Source organism: Euleptes europaea, chromosome 21 (assembly GCF_029931775.1).
Source record: "Euleptes europaea isolate rEulEur1 chromosome 21, rEulEur1.hap1, whole genome shotgun sequence".
Classification (NCBI taxonomy): domain Eukaryota; kingdom Metazoa; phylum Chordata; class Lepidosauria; order Squamata; family Sphaerodactylidae; genus Euleptes; species Euleptes europaea.
Window position 1 is genome coordinate 1098729 of NC_079332.1, and position 18106 is coordinate 1116834.

The window sequence follows — 18106 nt, forward strand, 5'->3', positions numbered from 1 at the left end:
AAGCCGACACGCTGAGTAAGTGGGATTTGTATATGAATTTGTGGCCAAGCACCGGTTTTGACACAGAAGGCCGCTGCTGGCCGCTGGGGGGCACTCTCTCAACGCAGGACACATTTCCCCACTGAGAGCCGCCCAGGCTGATCCCGGGAGATTTCCTCCCATTTTTATCCTTTTTTGTAAAAAGGCTCCCACACTCGGCTTTACTGACTTGTCACGTGTGTCAATTGGAAAGGACAGAGCCTCTCAGGGCAAATGTGACCCCTGCAAAGTCAATGAGCCCTTTGGCCAAACTTCCTGTTAAGTCTGAAAGGGGTGCAGCGAGGCAGGGATTCTCTGAAATGTGTCATGCAGGGATCAGTCTAGGTCTGGGAGCAGTCGCTCGTCAGCAACCCCAAACCCAGGTTTCGGCTCTTCGCCAGCCCCCACCCCGAAGACAAGAAGAAAGTGTGTAAACCAGAGGAGGAGACACCTGCTCTCCAGGTTTCCTCAGCTGGTGGTAGCCGGGGTGGCAGAGATCAACCCCTGCTCTTGTTTGCTTTAGTACCTGCTGACTCGTGAAGAAGAAGGAAGGGCCATGGCTCTTTGGTAGAGCCTCTGCTTGGCATGCAGGAGGTCCCAGGTTCAAACCCTGGCATCTCCAGTTAAAGTGAGTAGGCAAGGAGGTGATGTGAAAGACCTCTGTACCTGAGACCCTGGAGAGCCGCTGCCGGTCTGAGTAGACAACACTGATTTTGATGGACCAGGGGTCTGAGTCAGCATAAGGCAGCTTCATGTATTCATGTGTTCAGGAACATGTGTCCCTAATTGCAGACTGGCCCACATGAGGGTGGAGCACCTGATCAGGGTCCAGGCTCGTGTTTAGGAGAGCCTGCTGCTTAACTTTGTCTCCTCACAATAATCCTGCGAGGTAGCTCAGGTGAACAGTGTGTGGCTGGCTCAAGGACCCCCGGCCAGCCGGCCGGCCCCCAGAGCAGAGTGGGGCTTCTGCACACCAGCGTGCCTGGCCTAGGCCAGGAGGGTGTGCCTTTGCCCTGTGCCAGGTGGGAGGGAAAGCAAGCCCCAGGTGCCCTTCCCGGCGCCTCCCTTGGGGCAGGTGGCAGGAAAGACCCTTCTCCGCTGGGCAGGGGGGGAGGGGGGTTAGCCGTAGCCTGATGTGTGTGAGGCGCCAGAGATGGCCGGGCAATGCCCAAACGGCTTGGGCACGTTCTCGGCTGAGTGGTGCAGCACCTAAAAGAGTTTCTGTCTAGACATTAAGAAGAATTTTTTAACAGTGTGGTTCCTCAGTGAGCTCTCCTTCCTTGCAGGTTTTTAAGAAGAGGCTAGATGGCCATCTGTCAGCAATGCTGATTCTGTGACCTTAGGCAGATGATGGGAGGGCATCTTGGCCCTCTTCTGGGCATGGAGTAGGGGGTCACTGGGGGTGAGATGATGAGAGGGAGGGCACCTTGGCCATCTTCTGGGCATGGAGTAGAGGTCACTGGGTGTGTGTGTGGGGGGGAGATACCTGTGAATTCCCTGCAGTGTGCAGGGGGTTGGACTAGATGACCCCAGTGGTCCCTTCCAACTCTGTGGTTCTATGGTGGGTCGCCTTGCCAAAATGCCTGGGGTGGCAGGGACGTTTCCCAAAGAGGAGCCGGGGCGGGGGGTGCCGCCATCTGGAGCTGGGAAGAGCCTTCCGGCGGCCCTCTGCCACCTGCTCTGCCTCTGGAGGTGTGAGCGGCCGCACGTGTTGCCTGTGTGCCGTGGCTCCGTGGCAGAGCCTCTCCTTGGCACGCAGAAGGTCCCAGGTTCAATCCCCAGTGGCATCTCCAGTTGAAGGAACCAAACAGGTAGGTGATGGGAAAGACCCTTTTCTGCCCGAGACCCTGGAGAGCCGCTGCCGGTCAGGGTAGACAATACTGACTTGGATGGACCCTCAAAGGGTCTGGTTCAGCATAAGGCAGCTTCATGTGTTAGGGGAGGGGCCGTGTGGCTCAGTGGGAGAGCCTCTACTTGGCACGCAGAAAGGTCCCGGGTTGAATGCCCAGTGGCCTCTCCAGTTCAAGGGACCGGGCAAGGAGGTGATGGGAAAGACCCTTTTGCGCCCGAGCCCTTGGAGAGCCGCTGCCGGGCTGAGCAGGCGAGACGGACTGGGATGGGTGGGTGGGCGGGGGGGGGGGGCGTTTCTGGTCGCGCCCCAGGCAGCGCCAGGTGTTCCTGCGGGAGCCGGAGGGGGCGAGGCGAGGGGCGCGGCGCCGGCAGTGGCTGAGCGGCGCCGAGGGGCCGGCCGGCGGGCGGAGCGAGGCGCGCGGGCGGGCGGACGGCGCGGCAGCGGCGGGGCGGGCAGGCAGGCAGGCAGGCGGGGATGGCGGCGGCGGCGCTCCGGCGGGGCGGCTGGAGCCGGAGCCGGGTGGGGCGTGCGGCGCCCTGAGCCGGCATGTCCCGCAAGAAGAGCCCCCGCGGCAAGGGCTCCTCCTCCGCCGCCGCCGCCGCCGCCGCCGCCTCGTCCGCCCTGCCCGCCGCCCAGCAGCAGCAGCAGCAGCAGCAGCAGCGCGACGGGCAGGCGCGGGTCGCGGCCGGATCGGGGCCGGCGGGGGGCGAGGCCGCCAACGGGGTGGCGCTGCCCGGCAGGCCCTCGCTCAGCAGCAGCGGCGAGTTCTACGACGTCGCCTTCAAGGTGAGCGGGGCGGGGAGTTCCGCGGGCCATCGGGAGGAGGAGGAGGAGGCGCCTGGGACCCCCCTCCCCGTCCATGCAGCAGGGGTCCCTGGGGGCGTGGGGGGCAGGTCGTTGGGAATTTCCCGCCTGGTGCAAAGGGGGGGTGGACTAGATGACCCTGGCGGCCCCTTCCAACTCTAGGGTTCAGTGGAACCGGCTTCCTCGGGAGGTGGCGAGCTCTCCTTCCCTGGAGGGTTTTAAGTCGAGGCTGGACGGCAATCTGTCAGCCGTGCTGATTCTACGACCTGAGGCAGATTGTGAGCAGGAGGGCATCTTGGCCATCTTCTGGGCATGGTTTTTTTTTTGGGGGGGGGGGGAGGTAGTTGGGAATTTCCTGCATCGTGCAAGGGGTTGGACTAGATGACCACGGTGGTCCCTTCCAATTCTATGATTCCCCTTGGTGGCCCCTTTGGGAAGCTGGGGGGCGGGGGAGGTGGCCCCGGATTGGCCTCGGGGGTGTGGGGGACCCCCAGGAAGCCCCATGCTTTTTTTGGGATGGTGTGTTGTACTTGCAGGGAGAGTGCTGCTGATGGTATCGAGCAGGGAGGCAGAGATACTCTGCACATGCTCCATGACGCAGGGCTGCATATCTCCGAGGCTCAGAGCCTGGGATCAGAGGGGCTGCGGCTGGCTGAGCCAGGGGGTCCCATTAAGACTGTGGAGTGGACTGATCACATTCTGAATCGCAGCATCAACGGGTGCCCTTTTCTCCTGACTTAAGCCTTTTGCAGCTGGAGGATTTGTACCAAAGAAGTTGCTTCTCTGGCCAGGGAGCGGGCGCTGTCCAGGGTCCCCATTCAGGGTCTTTCTCATCGCCAGTCTTTTCAAAGAGCCGTGAACTGAACCTGGGACCTTCTGTACACCAAGCAGCTGCTCTGCCACTGAGCCAGTGTCCCTTGCCTGACATACTGTTTGGCAGTGCCAGAGAAGGAAGGCGGTGGCGTTTGGCAGTGCTCCCAAGGCCAGGGGCGTCCTCTGCCAAGCTCCTTTTTAGAAAAGTGGACCAAAACAGAGGCTCTTGGGAACGCTGCAAAAACCGTAGAAAGCGCAGAGGGCGGGCGCCGTCTGTCCGGTTGAGTTGCTCTCCATGAGCAGGTACAGCTGCTGTGGTCAGTCGCACAGGATGGGCAGGAGAATTCAGGGCTGGGTCCCACCTTGCAGTGAAGCCGGGCGTCCAGGTTGGTGCCCTGGGCTGCCCTCTTCTGCCACTGTATTTAATGCACGTTTTAAGTCACATTTGAATCAATTAATGACCGTATCGTCTATTTATTTGTTGATTTACTCAATACCCTATCTTTTCCCCCCAAAGAGGACCCAAAGCAGCTTACATTGTTTCCTCTCCTCCTTTTTTATCCTCACAACAACCCCTTGAATAAGTTAGGCTGAGAGCGTGTGACCGGCCCAAGGTCACCCAGCAAGCTTCCCTGGCAGAGGATTCGATCCTGGGCCTTGCATATCCTCTTCCAGGGCTCTAACCACTACCCCACTCTGGCTTTCTCTGACAAAAGTCGCAGTATTTGCTTTTGGTGGGATTCTGGGCTCTGTAACTGCAGGCCGCGAAGCAGCCCTCAAACCAGCGAAAGACGTCCAGGTGTAATTCCTGTGGAAACTTTGCCAGGGTTACAGAAGAAAGATTTTTACGATCTGAATTCTATACCTTGTTATGGGAGCCCCTGATGCCTGGGAAGGGCTGACGCGGTCAGGTTCCGGGCGGAGACCGCTGCGTGTGCTGAGGCTCCATCGCTGCAGTTTTGCAAGTGCGGCCGAATGAGTCGGCTCTAGCTGAGAATTCAGGTCTCTCTGTAGAGCCCTTCTGGCCGTGCGTCTCATTCTGGGGTGGAGCTTCCTGCCCTGAAAGGAACCAGCTGCCCATCTGGCGCGTGCAGATTGGGACCCCTGCGAGAGAGAGGTGATCCTCAGGCACAGAGGGAGGAAGATTGGCAGGCAGGCAGGAAACCTTTCCTTATTCCCTGGAGCGTTTTCTTGGGCTTTGAAGTCCAGGATGCCCCTTTTATGGGGGTGGGGGGAGAGGGAAAAGGTAGAGAATTGTGGGAACTAAGGAGCGAAGGCTTTGTCTGAAGGAGATGCACAGCCCGTACAATTTCTGGCAGTGTGGAAAACCACTCCAAGGCCTGGCTGCCAAGCAGATGCAGTTCTCGGTACTCCGAGGGGTCAGGTTACACGGCGTTGCTCAGAAATGGAATAAGCTTGAAATGGTGATCTGAATCCACCCTGTTGCCCGTTGCATGAAAATTGTGGTGGAAGAATATTCTCAGGGGCTACTTTGTTAGGGAAACAGTGGTCCAGAGGATGGGGCGGGGGGACACACCGGGCTTAAAGCCCTTGCAGAATTGTGCTCTAGAAGGTGCAGCCTTACATTGCACTATGCTTATGTACGTGGTTGTGTACAAAATCCTAACAATGTATGTGTTTATTCAATTCATTTATGCCCGGCTTTCCTCCCCAGTGGAGACCCAAAGAGGATGACACAGTTCTCTTCTTCTCCATTTTTATCCTCACAACAACCCTGTATGGTAGGTTAGGCTGAGGGTGTGTGACTGGTCACTCAGCGAACTTCCATGGCCAGAGTGGGGATTCGAACCTGGGTCTCCCGGATCCCAGTCCAACACACTAACCACTACGCCACGCTGGCTCTCAACAAGGAAGGTGTTCTGCAGAATTATGATCTGTCTTCTTCTTTCCTTACGTTTTTTCCTTCCTATATTATTTTGCCATGCCTGATTTCAAGTTTGGAAGACAAGGGAAAAATGGCTTCTGTGGGCTAAATCTAGGCCGCCAGTAGACCTGCTCTGATCTGTGGGAGTGGGAACCCGGGTTGGAATGAAACAGAAGGTCCCTGTGCACAAAGTCAGGTGCCTCCGCCCCTGGTAGTCAGCCAGCAGTTCAACCGGTGACGAGCAGCTGCCCAGCAGAGTGAACCTGCCAAGCAAAGGCTGCCTGCTGCTCAACCCCTGCCGCCTCCTCTGCCTCTGACCTCTCCTTCCGTGTTCCTTCCTTAGGTCATGCTGGTTGGTGATTCTGGCGTTGGGAAGACGTGCCTGCTGGTGCGGTTCAAGGACGGCGCTTTCCTGGCTGGGAGCTTCATATCGACGGTGGGGATTGACTTCCGGGTAAGTCAGCTCCGGGGAGCTTCGTCCCTTGGCCGACTGATGGGGTTTTTGGTGCCTAACCCTTAAAAATCCACATTAAATCAGGACGAAATGCAGATGATGATTCTTTCCACCGTCAGCCACACTGGTTTCTGACCGGCATCAGCTCTCCAGGGACCCGGGCAGAGAAAGATGTTTCCCCACAGTGGCCTCCTGAGACATTTTGAGATGCTAGGGGTTGAACCTGGGACTTTCAGCATGCTAAGCAGGGGCTCAGCCGCTGAGCCATGGCCCCCGCCCATTCGCCAGGAAATTCTTCCATGTCAGCTGGGTAGAAATGAATGGGAGCTACTAAGGATTGTGCCCCGTAGGTCAAGGCTGAAGGCCGCTGCCCGAATTACCTGTGTGCTGCTGTCATCTGGCTGTTGCTTAGACATCCCAAGATGGAGGGTTTCCATCTGGTGGCTGCCCCCCCCCCCCGCCTGGGCATAGCGAACGTGGCACTGCAAGTCACACTTTTGTGGAACAGAAAAGAAACCTGTGGTTCAGAGTTTGCATGTTTGGCCTGCCAGGATTACCTGCCAAAGGCCCCTTCTGGAGGGATCCCTCTTTATTGCCAGCTCAGGGGCTGGCTTGCTCTTTCCCTGTCTGGCCGGCCACCCGTTTCCTGCTCCATATGGAGGAGCAGATCTTCTTGCATGGGTGGGGGGGGGTGCGGCTTGTTAATGCAGACTCGTCTCTGCAGATTTCATAATGCTGGTGAATGGCAAGCCGTTGGCTTTGAAGTGGAGGAAGCTTTTTTGTATTTGTGTTTTTTGTTGCTGTCTTCGGTGGGTTCTTTCATCAAGTCCTCTTTCTCCTGTGGTGGAGAAAGAGGGCTTGATGAAACATCCGGAGTCTTGGGATGTAGAAGGAAGGAAGCAAAACGTTTGTACAGAAGCAAAACACTTCTTGCAGAATCTTCACATCTGTCTGCCTGTGGCTTGCATCTTCAATTCAGTCATACAAAAGAAAGCAAAAGGGACATTCAGTTGGGAGAACAAGACTGTCGTGTGTGATTTCAAATGGTGGTGTCTTTTTTTTTTTAAAGCATGTCAGAAATTGACGGAGATTATATTTCTCTACTAGAGCATGTGGCAGGCACTTTTAAAATTGGGCCATAGAATGTCAAACCTACCCAGGGTAAAACTTTTTTTGGGGGGGGGGGGAGTTAGGAAAGCCTCTTAATTTACATCGCTGGTAGCTGTATGGTTTGGCTTTAAAAATGGGATTCTTTGCTGCTGTTCCCCCCCCCCCACTCATTTTTAATTGCATTATTCTCCTGTGCTGTTGTGGGTTGTTTTTTTTTAATGGACATGGTTTAAATAGAGAAGCAAAACAGATGTATTTTTTAACAAAGTCCATGTCAGGAACATACTCCTGCGTCTCTGGTCCAAACTGTTGCATGTAAGGACATGTTGCATGTGGGGAAGGGGCCGTAGCTCTGTGCTACAGCACCTGCTTGGCACACAGAAGTTCCCAGGTTCAATCCCCGGCACCTCCAGTTAAAGGGACTAGGCAAGTAGGTGATGTGAAAGACCTCTGCCTGAGAGCCTGGAGAGCCGCTGCCGGTCTGAGTAGACAAGACTGACTTTGATGGACCACGAGTCTGATTCAGTATAAGGCAGCTTCATGTGTTCATGAGATTTCCCCGCCCCCCCTCGGTAACGTCAGCTTTCTATTTCGGCTGCCTTTCTTTGGCCCCCTACAGTATCTCCTCAGATCTGTCCTGGAGGGATTGGGGGAGATCAGAGGTTGCTTTCAAGCCGCAAGCTGGCCAACAGGTGCCGTCTTTCACCTCACTGTGAATCCAGGGTTTGCTTAGAACTCTCCCCAGAGTGCTTAGAACCATCGAGTGGAAATGCCCACGAGATCTCAGCGTCGGCTGACTTAACTGGTACCTTTTCCTGAGCTTGTAAAGGAAAGGGCAGCTTTTATCCTCTGGTGTACTGGTGCTCAGCTCCTGTGGGCAAGTCTCAAGTAGCTTTTTCTTCTGACAGTACCCGCATTCCCTTGTTCCCTTGTAGGGGTTTGATATCCGTTTGTGATTTATGGATGGAGCCTCCTTACCATCTAATTTCTACCTAAAGCGGTGGAGTTGGCGAGATAAGAGTCTGGCCTCTCCAAAATATACGAATTCATCAACATACAAGTCTTCTTGGTTCTTTATTTACTATAGTTTTCTTTATTGCTTTCCCATGAAAGCTTGAACACCCCCTCCCCGGCCAATGCTTTTTATGTTACACCTGGTCAGACTATCTCCTCACCAAATGGTGGACGTCTAATTGGTCCTGGTCTGATTTGGGTACTGTGAACATAACTGCAAGAAGAACCCTGCTGGATCAGACCAGTGAGGGTCCATTTATTCCAGCATCGTCTTTCGCCCAGTGGCCAACCAGTCACTCTAGAGAGCCACTCAATCGAGCACAGAGGCTGGGGCCTTCCCCTGATGTTGCCTCCTAGCGCTGGGTTCCAGACGTTGACTGCCTCTGAATGTGGAGGTTCACTGTAGGCACCATGGCTAGGAGCCTCCAAGGGGCCTGGCTGCCCTCCACTGGACAGCTGGAAGTTGGGTTAGCAAAATTCAGAGCCCGGCGGAGGTCTCGCTTACTCGGGCAAGGCCTGAATCCCCTGTCCCTTGAGTGGGGGTGGATGTCAAAGCGTAGTGCTGTTCCGGTGCCGTTGAACGGCACCTTCTCCCACAGGGAACCCCATCCTTCAGGGGTTAATGTGATCTTGATAGGTGATGTCGGTGGCCCTGGCAGCAGCCTGTGGTCGTGAGTTCAGGAAAGCGCTTCCTTTTTTGTCCATTCTGAATCTGCTACGCAATCAGTGTCCATTGGGAAATCCTCAGCTCTGGTGTTTTGAAAGCATAAATAATGTTTCTCCTCTTCTCTGTGCTCTCTTTTCCTCTGCGCTGTCAGGGAACATATTTTGAAGCCTCTGTCATGTTCCCCTCCGGTTTTCCTACAGTCGCCTCGTTCCTGAGATATGGAAGGCTGTGCCGTCTCTTCTGAAGGGAGTGGGAGAGTTTTGCTTATTTATGGGTCCTGTGTAATTACCCGTCCTCTTCCATTTGAGTTGCAAAAACAGACAAGTCCGCTGCTTGGATTGTGCAGGAGGGTTTTGTTTGCCTGAGCTTTGGGGGGTGTTACGGTAATTTGTTTTCCTCTGGTAACAACCCTGCCCCCCTGTTTGCAACTTTCCTGCATCCATTGGCCCTTCCCTGTCCTGGAAAATGAAGTTTGTTGCTCTGCTTGGGTCTTAAATGAAGATTGTTGTTTTCGCTGATGCTGACAGCTCTTGATTCCCTGCAGGAGGAAAAGTAAACGGATATTTCCCCCCCTGTAATTGGGGCAGGGGGTGCCGACACAGGGAGACGGTAATATATTTGCACGGCTCACCAAGGTGCCTGATACTGGGTCAGTTCTTGAGCAGAGAAAGGACTCCCATGTCACCTAGGACCTGATCCTTTTAAGCGGAGATGCCGTGGGCTCTCCTGTATGCAAAGCCACTGAGCCTCAGCTCCTCTGCTCCTGGCTTTTTGGTGGTCTCATCAACGTTTCCAAGTCAGGCTTGCCAATATCCTCACCTGTAGCAAGTGAGAATGGGCTCACAGAGAGCAGACAGGAAACCCTTGCGTAAATCAGAAGAAGCGCGAGGAGGAGTTGTTTTCAGTCTGTTGACGTCTCCCAAATTTACTGAACTTTGGAGAAAACAAACTGGAAGAAATTTGACTCAGACCAGCCTGATCTTGCCAGATATCGAAAGCAAAGCAGGGTCGGCCCTGGCTAGTATTTGGAAGGGAGACCACCGAGGAACAGCAGAGGCAGGCAATGGCAAACCACCTCTGAACGTCTCTCTGCTTGAAAATCCCAATGGTTGCCCTAAGTCGCCTGTGACTTGATGGCAAAAAAAGAAAAAAAAAGGGGGGGGGAGAAAAAATAAATTTGGAGCTAATAATGGAACGAGCTAATAAGCTTTTGTGGATTTGTTTGCAAGGCGACTATAAATATTTAGGGTTTCTCAGGTTCACTGAGAAAACCGGACACCCCGCAAGGAGGCAGGGGGAGAGACGGGAGGGCCCTGCCTCTTCCCACTGACGCAACCTTGGAAGAGTAGCAGCAGAGGGGGAGGGATTTTCACCTGGCTTCTTCCCTTTCCCATGCGGCTCCTGGGGGCCTGCTTCTTTCAGGGGGGGCTCAGCAGGACCATCTGGACCCTACTTAGGAAACGTTCCGCTGGTGCCAGAACCACTTTTTCGGCTGTTGGTTTGGGCTTGGTAGCCAAGCGAAGAGCAGTGAGCTCGGAAGGAGGATGAATTCTGGCAGTCCTGGGCGGGGAATCTTGGTTTTCCTGACACCCCTGAGGTGGATCCTTCCTGGATGCTGTATATTCCCCCCCCCAAATGGGTTTCAAAATGCAGGTCGCCAGGCAGCGGCTGCCTTTTTAGAAGACGTGCTCTATTGGCGTACAAAGATATGCCAGGCTTTTTAATTAAAATGGGTGGTTATCAAGCCCGTGTGCGCTGGTAATTATTCTGCTGCCACAAAGTGGAGACGGAGCCAGAATTCTGATAGGTAGTGAGGCCGTCCTGATTGGCTGTCATTTTTTCGCTTCTCCGACATCCAGTTTTCTGGGGGGCAAAATCATGGCTAAACCATAAGCTGGCAGAGCCAGTTTACTGCCAAGCCTGAGCCCCCTTTTGGGGCAATGCCAGCCAGTTCCAAGCCAGCCTCTTTATTTGGGTATCCAAAGGATGTGTGTATTTAGAGTTTGACTTGAGAATGTGGGGATCTTGTAGGGGGGAAATGGCAGAAGTACTCTCATTTGTCCCGGGTCTATTGCCCGGCAGTGCTCTGACTTCACATTTTAGTATTCTGTGTGTATGCGAGAGAGATGTCTTTCTCTATGCTATTCATAAGTTTAGAAATCTCTACTGTATTCCCATCCTCTCTTTAATCTTGCTGTGTACATTTATATTTCAGAGTAAGCCGGCCCAGAATGCTCCTTAGAGTAGGCAGGCAGGATATGAATTCTGTAAATAAACCAATTACTTATCTGTTTTATAAACCAGAAAGCCCTGGACGCTGGGGCCCTCCCTCCTACAGAAGTTGCTCCCAGGTGTTTCTCCTGGCCTCTTCTGTATCTTTTTTCCATCTCTACAACAGCCTTTTCTTTGGGCGGGTGGGGTGAGGGGAAGATGCGGTGGTAAGGTTCTGTCCCCAGGAGCGTTCTGCATCAGGAACGCTCCATCGGAAGGTTCCTGCAAAGAGACGTTATCTGCGGGACTGATTGGCAACCCAATCCCCGTGCATCGGAGGAAATGGCGAGGAGGGAACGTTCCGGCTGTGTCCTTGATTGCTGCGAGTTTAATCAGCGATGCTGCCGGCTCTCGATAAAAAAGCTGCTGTGACGGGGTGGCCCTGAACTCCCAGGTATCCTCCCGTCCTTTTGGGCTCAAAGCTGCCGGTTGGTTCCCAGACTTCTTCCGTGCTGCTGATTCTTCTCCCTGCGAGTGCCTTTCCCCTTGGGCTGACACCTGCCACTCTAGTGCCAGGCAGATGTTCCTGTGGATCACTGTTTGCATTCCAGGGACTTCAGCAAATGTGGCTATTATTTTTGGAGCTGCGGCCCTTTCAGAGGGTGCCCTTTTTCTGCATGGGATTCTGCGGAGAACCAAATCCCCCACGCTGCCCTGTGTACCGGGCCCAGTTGTTCCGTAGAAAATACTTAATGTTATCTGTCATGGGTGGAATTGCAGATGTTGAGAAGCAGGAAGGCTCGGCTGGTAGCGGGGAGAGTGTGTGTTTACTGCTGGGCTCTGGCCCTTTTCTCCAGGTGAACCGACCTCTGTCACCTGGAGATCAGTTGTAATAGTGGGGGGGGGGATCTCCAGCCACCACCTGGAGGTTGGCAACCCTAGCTGTGGGCTTGTAAGGCTTGCTGGAAATGGGGAGTATGAGTTGCTACTCAGGAGTGCACCGGAGCATGTGAAGAGAGCCTGCTCTTACTACTGAGCCCCTAAACCCTGCTGGGGTTCATGGGTAAAGTCTCTGGATTTCAGGCTGGTGCCGTCATCTGTTGTTTTTGCAAAAAATGAGTCTTGGGCGCAAGCAGGCTGCGTCCTTGTACTCGGAGGGCAGTGTAAGATCACACATACATGAAGCTGCCTTCTACTGAATCGGACCCTCGGTCCATCAAAGTCAGTATTGTCTACTCAGACCAGCAGCGGTGCTCCAGGATCCCGGGCAGAAGTCTTTCATATAACCTACTTGCCTAGTCCCTTTAGCCAGAGATGCCGGGGATTGAACCTTGGACCTTTCGCATGCCAAGCAGAGGCTCTACCACTGAGCCATGGCCCCTCGAGATACTTGGAGACGCTGGCCGTGGAGACAGTAGAAAGCAGGGGTGGGAATATCAGGGTTTGTTAAAGACACTGTGATTGTGTTCAGAATGGTCAACGCCTTGAGCCCTTGGTTGCCTGGGCACCTGTGAAATGTGGCGTACAACCTGGTAATAGAATTGAAGGGTGCTCCGGCTGGAGGTTCTGGGAGATGTCACCAGCCACTCTGGACGGAGAGAACCAACGCCTGCTGCTGATCCCCAATATCTGGCACTTGGAGATATTTCGTTTATGAATGAGGAGGTTCCGCTTCTGCCTTGGAGCTTCCTGTAAGCTTATCCCCCTAAGAACCAGCGTGGTGTCATGGTTAGAGTGTCGGACTAGGATCTGGGAGACCCAGGTTCAAATCCTTCTCCTGCCCTGAAAACTTGGAGGGTAAGCTAGGGCCAGTCGCACACTCTCAACCTAACCGGTTGTTGTGAGGAGAAAATAGAGGAGGGGGGGACAATCTAAGCTGTTTTGGTCCCCGTTGCAAAGAAGAGCGGGGTATAAAAGGAGTAAATAAAAATCCCTGCAGAATAAAAATCCAAAAGCACTACTTTCAGCTTTAAAATCTTCATCGTTCAGCACAGGCCTTTGTGTGCTTCACCCGCATTGTGTGCCGAAGGGGAAGTGTGTGGACTTTGTGCAGCCGCAGCAGAAGAAATGGGCTGAGGAGGAGGATCAGAGCGATGAAAATTAGCGAACGGCGGACCAATTTGAAGTTTTCAGAATGGGCGCCTGAGGATTTCATAACCTCCCGACAACAATCTGAATTATTCACTGCAGCAGAAGAACCAAATTGTGTTCTTGTCTGATTTAATAGGATAGATATTGAAACTCCAAACGCACGTTCGGAATGGCAGATTTGCAAAGGCAAAGACCAACGTCTGGTTAACTAAGGAACGGCTTCAGAATGAGTTAGGAGGCTCAGAAGCTGCAAGGATATAACGCAGGTGCTTGTTCACCGGGAGCTGTGCGTGGAGATCTCAGATTTAGGGATGAGGCTGTCTTTCGAGCACGGCCAGGTTCGATGCCATCCCAATTTTGTTTCTTCCTTGCAAGACTTGAAACTGGCAACTCTTGGCTTTGCACCATTTTGCACCTGACGGCAAACTTTTCTTGTTAAAATGAACACATTCAGTGTTGATTTTCCAAAATTGTGTTGGCATCAATTGAGTTTTTTAAAAAAACGCAGCAACGAAAATGAGACAAACCCGAACTTAGTGAGGGCAGAGCAGAGCTGTGTACAAAACTGAAAAGAAACAAGCGTGGCTGTCGCTTGAGGTTTCTCTCTGCTGAGAAATTTTGCAGCTGTGCTAACTTAATAAAGTTTGGGCCCTGATTCTGAGGAGCTGTCTCTTTTTATTTTAACATGCCGAGCATGCTTCTAGTCCTCGTCGAGACCCAGAGAGTGAATCCAGTGGTGGTAAGCCAGCTGTGGGGTCGTCCACAGCTGAGGGGCATGTAAGCTGTTGACTCCGCTCCCGGATCCCATCCTGGGCATGGTCCCTGTCAGCCGCTGACCTGGAGTAGGGACCGAGGGAGATGCAGCGTGCTCTTGGGAGATTTGGAGCCGTGCTTCCGAACACGTGGCTGCAGCCCCACCAGCCAGTTCTGACCACTGCCAGGGACACATAGAATCATAGAGTTGGAAGGGACAACCAGGGTCATCTAGTCAAACCCCCTGCACAATTCAGGAAATTCACAACTACCTCCCCCCGGCATCCCCCAGTGACCCCTACTCCATGCCCAGAAGATGGCCAAGGTGCCCTCCCTCTCACCATCTGCCTAAGGTCATAGAATCAGCATGGCTGACAGATGGCCATCTAGCCTCTGCTTTAAAACCTCCAGGGAAGGAGCACTTACCACCTCTCTCAGAACACCCAAGAGTCCCAGTGTGTGAATTACTGATTTAGCTCGTTACGTAAATGTGAACAGTTAGATTTGAGTCCAGTTAACACCTTAGAGACCAACAAGAATTTCAGGTGTGTCAGCTTTCGAGAGCCACAGCTTCCTTCTAAACTCTTGTTGATCTCTAAGGTGCTACTGGGACTCAAACTTCACTGTTCTACTGCAGACCAATGTGGCCACCCTCTGAAATTAGAAATGTGAAGGGGTAGTTGTGAATTTGGCGGCCCTGTGTTTATAGCACAGTCAGAATTGTTTAGAGCCCTTTGCAAGGGATGCAGCGGTGTTAAGAAGCCGAAGTAGAAAAATAAGCGGTCCCTTGTGAGCTGCAGGCAAGAATGGGGGCCTTAGCCTTATTTCCTCGGCCAAGAACAACAGTCTAATTTGTAGCTTCCGACACTGATTAGCTCCCTTAATGACTGCCTGCAACTTCCTCTCCTGTGGGCCATTGCAACTGTCTTCCTTGCAGGAGCTGGGCAAGAAAGACCCGCTCTTCATCTAGATTCACGCAGGGAATTCTCTGTGCTTTGAAGGAAAAAAAAATCCCAGTTTTGTGCCAAAAGATGCTACGTTCTGTGACCTGTGCATGCAGCGAGTGTGTGAAATCTTCACATTTTGCATAATGTTATCATGGTGCAAGCAAACCCCAGGAGACTTACAATGCAATCCTAAGGAGAGTTACTCCAGTCTAGGCAGCCAGCGTGGTGTAGTGGTTAAGAGCGGTGGCTAGGAGCAGCATTTATACCCTTCCTTCCTCCCCAGCAGGGACCCAGAGCAGCTGACGTTGTTCTCCTCTCCATTTTCTCCTTACAACAACCCTGTAAGGTAGGCTCGGCTGAGAGTGTGTGACTGGTCATCCAGCAAATTTCCATGGCGGCGTGGGGACTCGAACCTGGGCCTTCCAGATCTGAGGCCAGCACTAACCACCACGTGACGCTCACAAGAAGGCTGATAAACTTTCTATATTTGAATTTTGCGTTGAAGTGGGGCCCGTGGGCCCCGAAGCTCTGGCTGCCCCCTCCAGCCCCATTTTGGTGGAAATGGCACAAGATCGGCGCTCTTCTGCCACCGCTTGCCCTTTCCGTTCCTTTCCTTTCCTGTAACTATTTGTGCTTGGAGGTGACTCACCGCAATGTCAGAAATATCAACTGGCAACAGCAGAAAATATCTCGAGCACTTCAAGTCAGTTTATTCGTGCCTGGGAGGTAAAAAAACGAACCTTCATTTGAAATTCTAATTCTTCTATAATGATGCACTTTAAAAAAGAACAGGGAGTGCAGTGTGCCAATAATGCAGGGGTTGCTTGCGAACAACGGCAGTCCCTTGAAAATGTGGCATTTGCTCTCCCCTATTCTAGAGTCGGTAAGAAGAACTTGGGGGGATTCCCCCCCCCAGTTAATCTTCTTGATGTCCTGAAACGAAAACTTGCTCTGTATCACAGGAGTGCACATAGCTTTTGTAGAATCTTTTCCCCCCTCAAAGGCACTGCTTGTATTTATTTATTTAAACTATTAATAAGTTTTTATTTAAAATTTCCAGTAACATACAAACAAACAAACATCTACCATCCACATCCATTCACAATGTACAATGTAAACTGTCTTTCAGGGGGTTCATATTGTATTAATTGTACAGATCTTACTGGTCATTTGTTTAATCAAAATTCTACTTAAATCCTTTGTCGGTATCCCCACTGTTTCCAAATTATCTCTCAAACCAATACTCATACATAATACTTAATCCCTTCCAAGCTATCTAACAAAACAATAACAGTACTTTTAATAGTACAATTCTTCTTATCCTACTATACTTCACTTTTGTAGAATCTTCTCTGGCAAGGTCGAAGAGACGGGACTGGTCAGCAACCAGAAATCAGCCGGCATGATTCTGTCCATTTGGAATCTAGTTCTGATTTCTCTTAACTAGTGGCAACTTTTCTGGTCACCTGTAGCAGGGATGCTTTTGTGAACAGGAAGTGGTGTCTCCCCCCCACCCCCTTCTCTTCCAGGCCATGCCAAGCAGACAGACCAGTAAAAATGCTTGCGGGGGTTATTTGCAGGCTTGGGATGGAAGCTTGCTTTTTTTCAATAGCCAAACTCTTCCTTGCCCTGAAGGGAGATGTCGATAGAGACAAGTGTTTTCTAAAAAGATAGGCAGTTGGGGTATTGGAACACTTCCAGTTTACTGGAGGCAAGAAAGAGAAATGGCTCTGTAGAGGCTAACAGTGAGGGTGGCTCCGGCGAGCCATCGATCCTGCGGTGTGCACAAAGGTATTTTTCATTTTGCTGGAAACCATTCTGATTTTTACTCTGGCACTGGCTGATCCTTACTTGTCAGTGAACAGATGAGACCTGTTTGCAAGCTCAGAGGCGAGGGGGGCTCTGGCAGAGTTGGAAACCTGCTAAATGTAGCGAGAGCCTTTTAAGGGCCGGGGGGAATGAAGGAAAAGTCTGTTCCGCTGACCTCCAGCCGTGGCACGGAGGTGGGGCGCTTGAATGAATGTGCTCCCATTTGCATCAGTGTTCTGGGATGAAATTGGCCTTGGAAGTCTTCGATAATGTGGCTTGATGTTTGTTTGTGCTTCCAAATTAATAGTTGCAAATTAATCCCCTGCTTGCATAATTTCCAGGCAATGGAAATTGCTGCCCCAGTTCTGCTGGGAAGTTGTTGTCTTCAAAAGCTTGTTCTTTTCCTGGGTGGACTGAAGCAGTGGGAGATAAAAAGGCAAACTGAAATTCAAAATAGTGATCAGGGCTCCTGAGAAGAGGGAGGGGACAGGAAGGGGTGCTGGGCACATGTGAGTTTGAGGGGCGGGGGTGTCCTGGGCCCTCCACTGCTTAGAAAGAAAACCCCATGCTTTCTTTCAGCAGCTAAAATGGCATGAATGCTGTTGTGTCTAGTGTAACTGGGGAGATTTGGGGTTCTAATCTCTACTCAACCCCTGAAACACACAGGCTGATCTTTGGCTGGTTACTATTTCTCCATCTAAGCTACCTCACAGGGTTGTTGTGAGGTTAAAATGGAGCAGATCCTTGTGCCATACACTTGCAGGAAAGGCAGAGGAAAAAATGTCAAGGGCAGAGAGGCGCATTCGGCTTTCACCACCAGGAAGCCAGGCAGGATCAGAAGAGGGGCCCAGTTTGCATGTTTGTTCATTTCATTCATTGACGCCCCATCTTTCTCTCCAATGGGAACTCCAAGCGGCTTACATTCTTCTCATCTCCTCTGTTGTATCCAGGAGAGCCACTGCTGGTATGAGTAGACAATACTGACTTTGATGGACCGAGGGTCTGATTCAGTATAAGGCAGCTTCATGTGTTCAACCCTGTCAGGTAGGTTAGGCTGAGAGAATGTGACTGGCCCCCCAGCCCATGTCGGAGCTTTACTGTCCAAGTGCCGGCGTCCTGTTTCCACTCTGGGCTTTGTGTCTGCATTCCCAGCCGACAGGAAGGCGGTGGGTCGCTTTCCTTCCTTCTAGATCCCAGTGGCAGTCGAAGCAAAACAAGTTAGCTCTCCTGTTGGCATTTTCAAAAACTCCTTCTCTGCTTTCGAAGGGGCTGGGGGAGGCGGCTTTTGCATAGTCCGGGTTGGGATTTCAAAACAGCAGAGCACAGAGCGGAACGTTCATGGTTGCCGACCCCAGGGAGGGAGCTGAAGAATTACAGCTGACCTCCAGACTCCAGAGATCGGTTTCCCTGGGGAAAAAGAGGCAGCAGGGGAGGGTAGACCCAGCTTTGGAGGATCTGGCATCACATCCCCAGCCTCTGCCTCAAATCTCTAGGAATTTCCCAGCCCATAGTTGGCAACCGTAGGTGTGATAAATGCCCCAGAACTGTTCTCCACAATTCACTATTAGCTGCCTCTTGGTATTGGGCGTTTTGTCTCAATTGGTATAGTGGTGTAGCCAGCGTGGTGTAGTGGTTAAGAACCATGGTTTGGAGTGGTGGACTCTGATCTGGAGAACCG

General features: G+C 52.3%; 1 protein-coding gene across 1 annotated transcript in view; it reads left to right on the top strand.

Moving 5' to 3' along the window:
• Positions 1 to 2416: 2416 nt before the first annotated feature.
• The window catches only part of RAB26 (RAB26, member RAS oncogene family), a 69510-nt gene continuing 53820 nt past the window's right edge, over positions 2417 to 18106 (top strand). Inside the window, exons 1-2 of the mRNA XM_056866313.1 lie at positions 2417 to 2656; positions 5716 to 5826. Of these exons, the coding sequence (XP_056722291.1) occupies positions 2417 to 2656; positions 5716 to 5826 (351 nt within the window). The remainder of the gene's footprint in view (positions 2657 to 5715; positions 5827 to 18106) is intronic.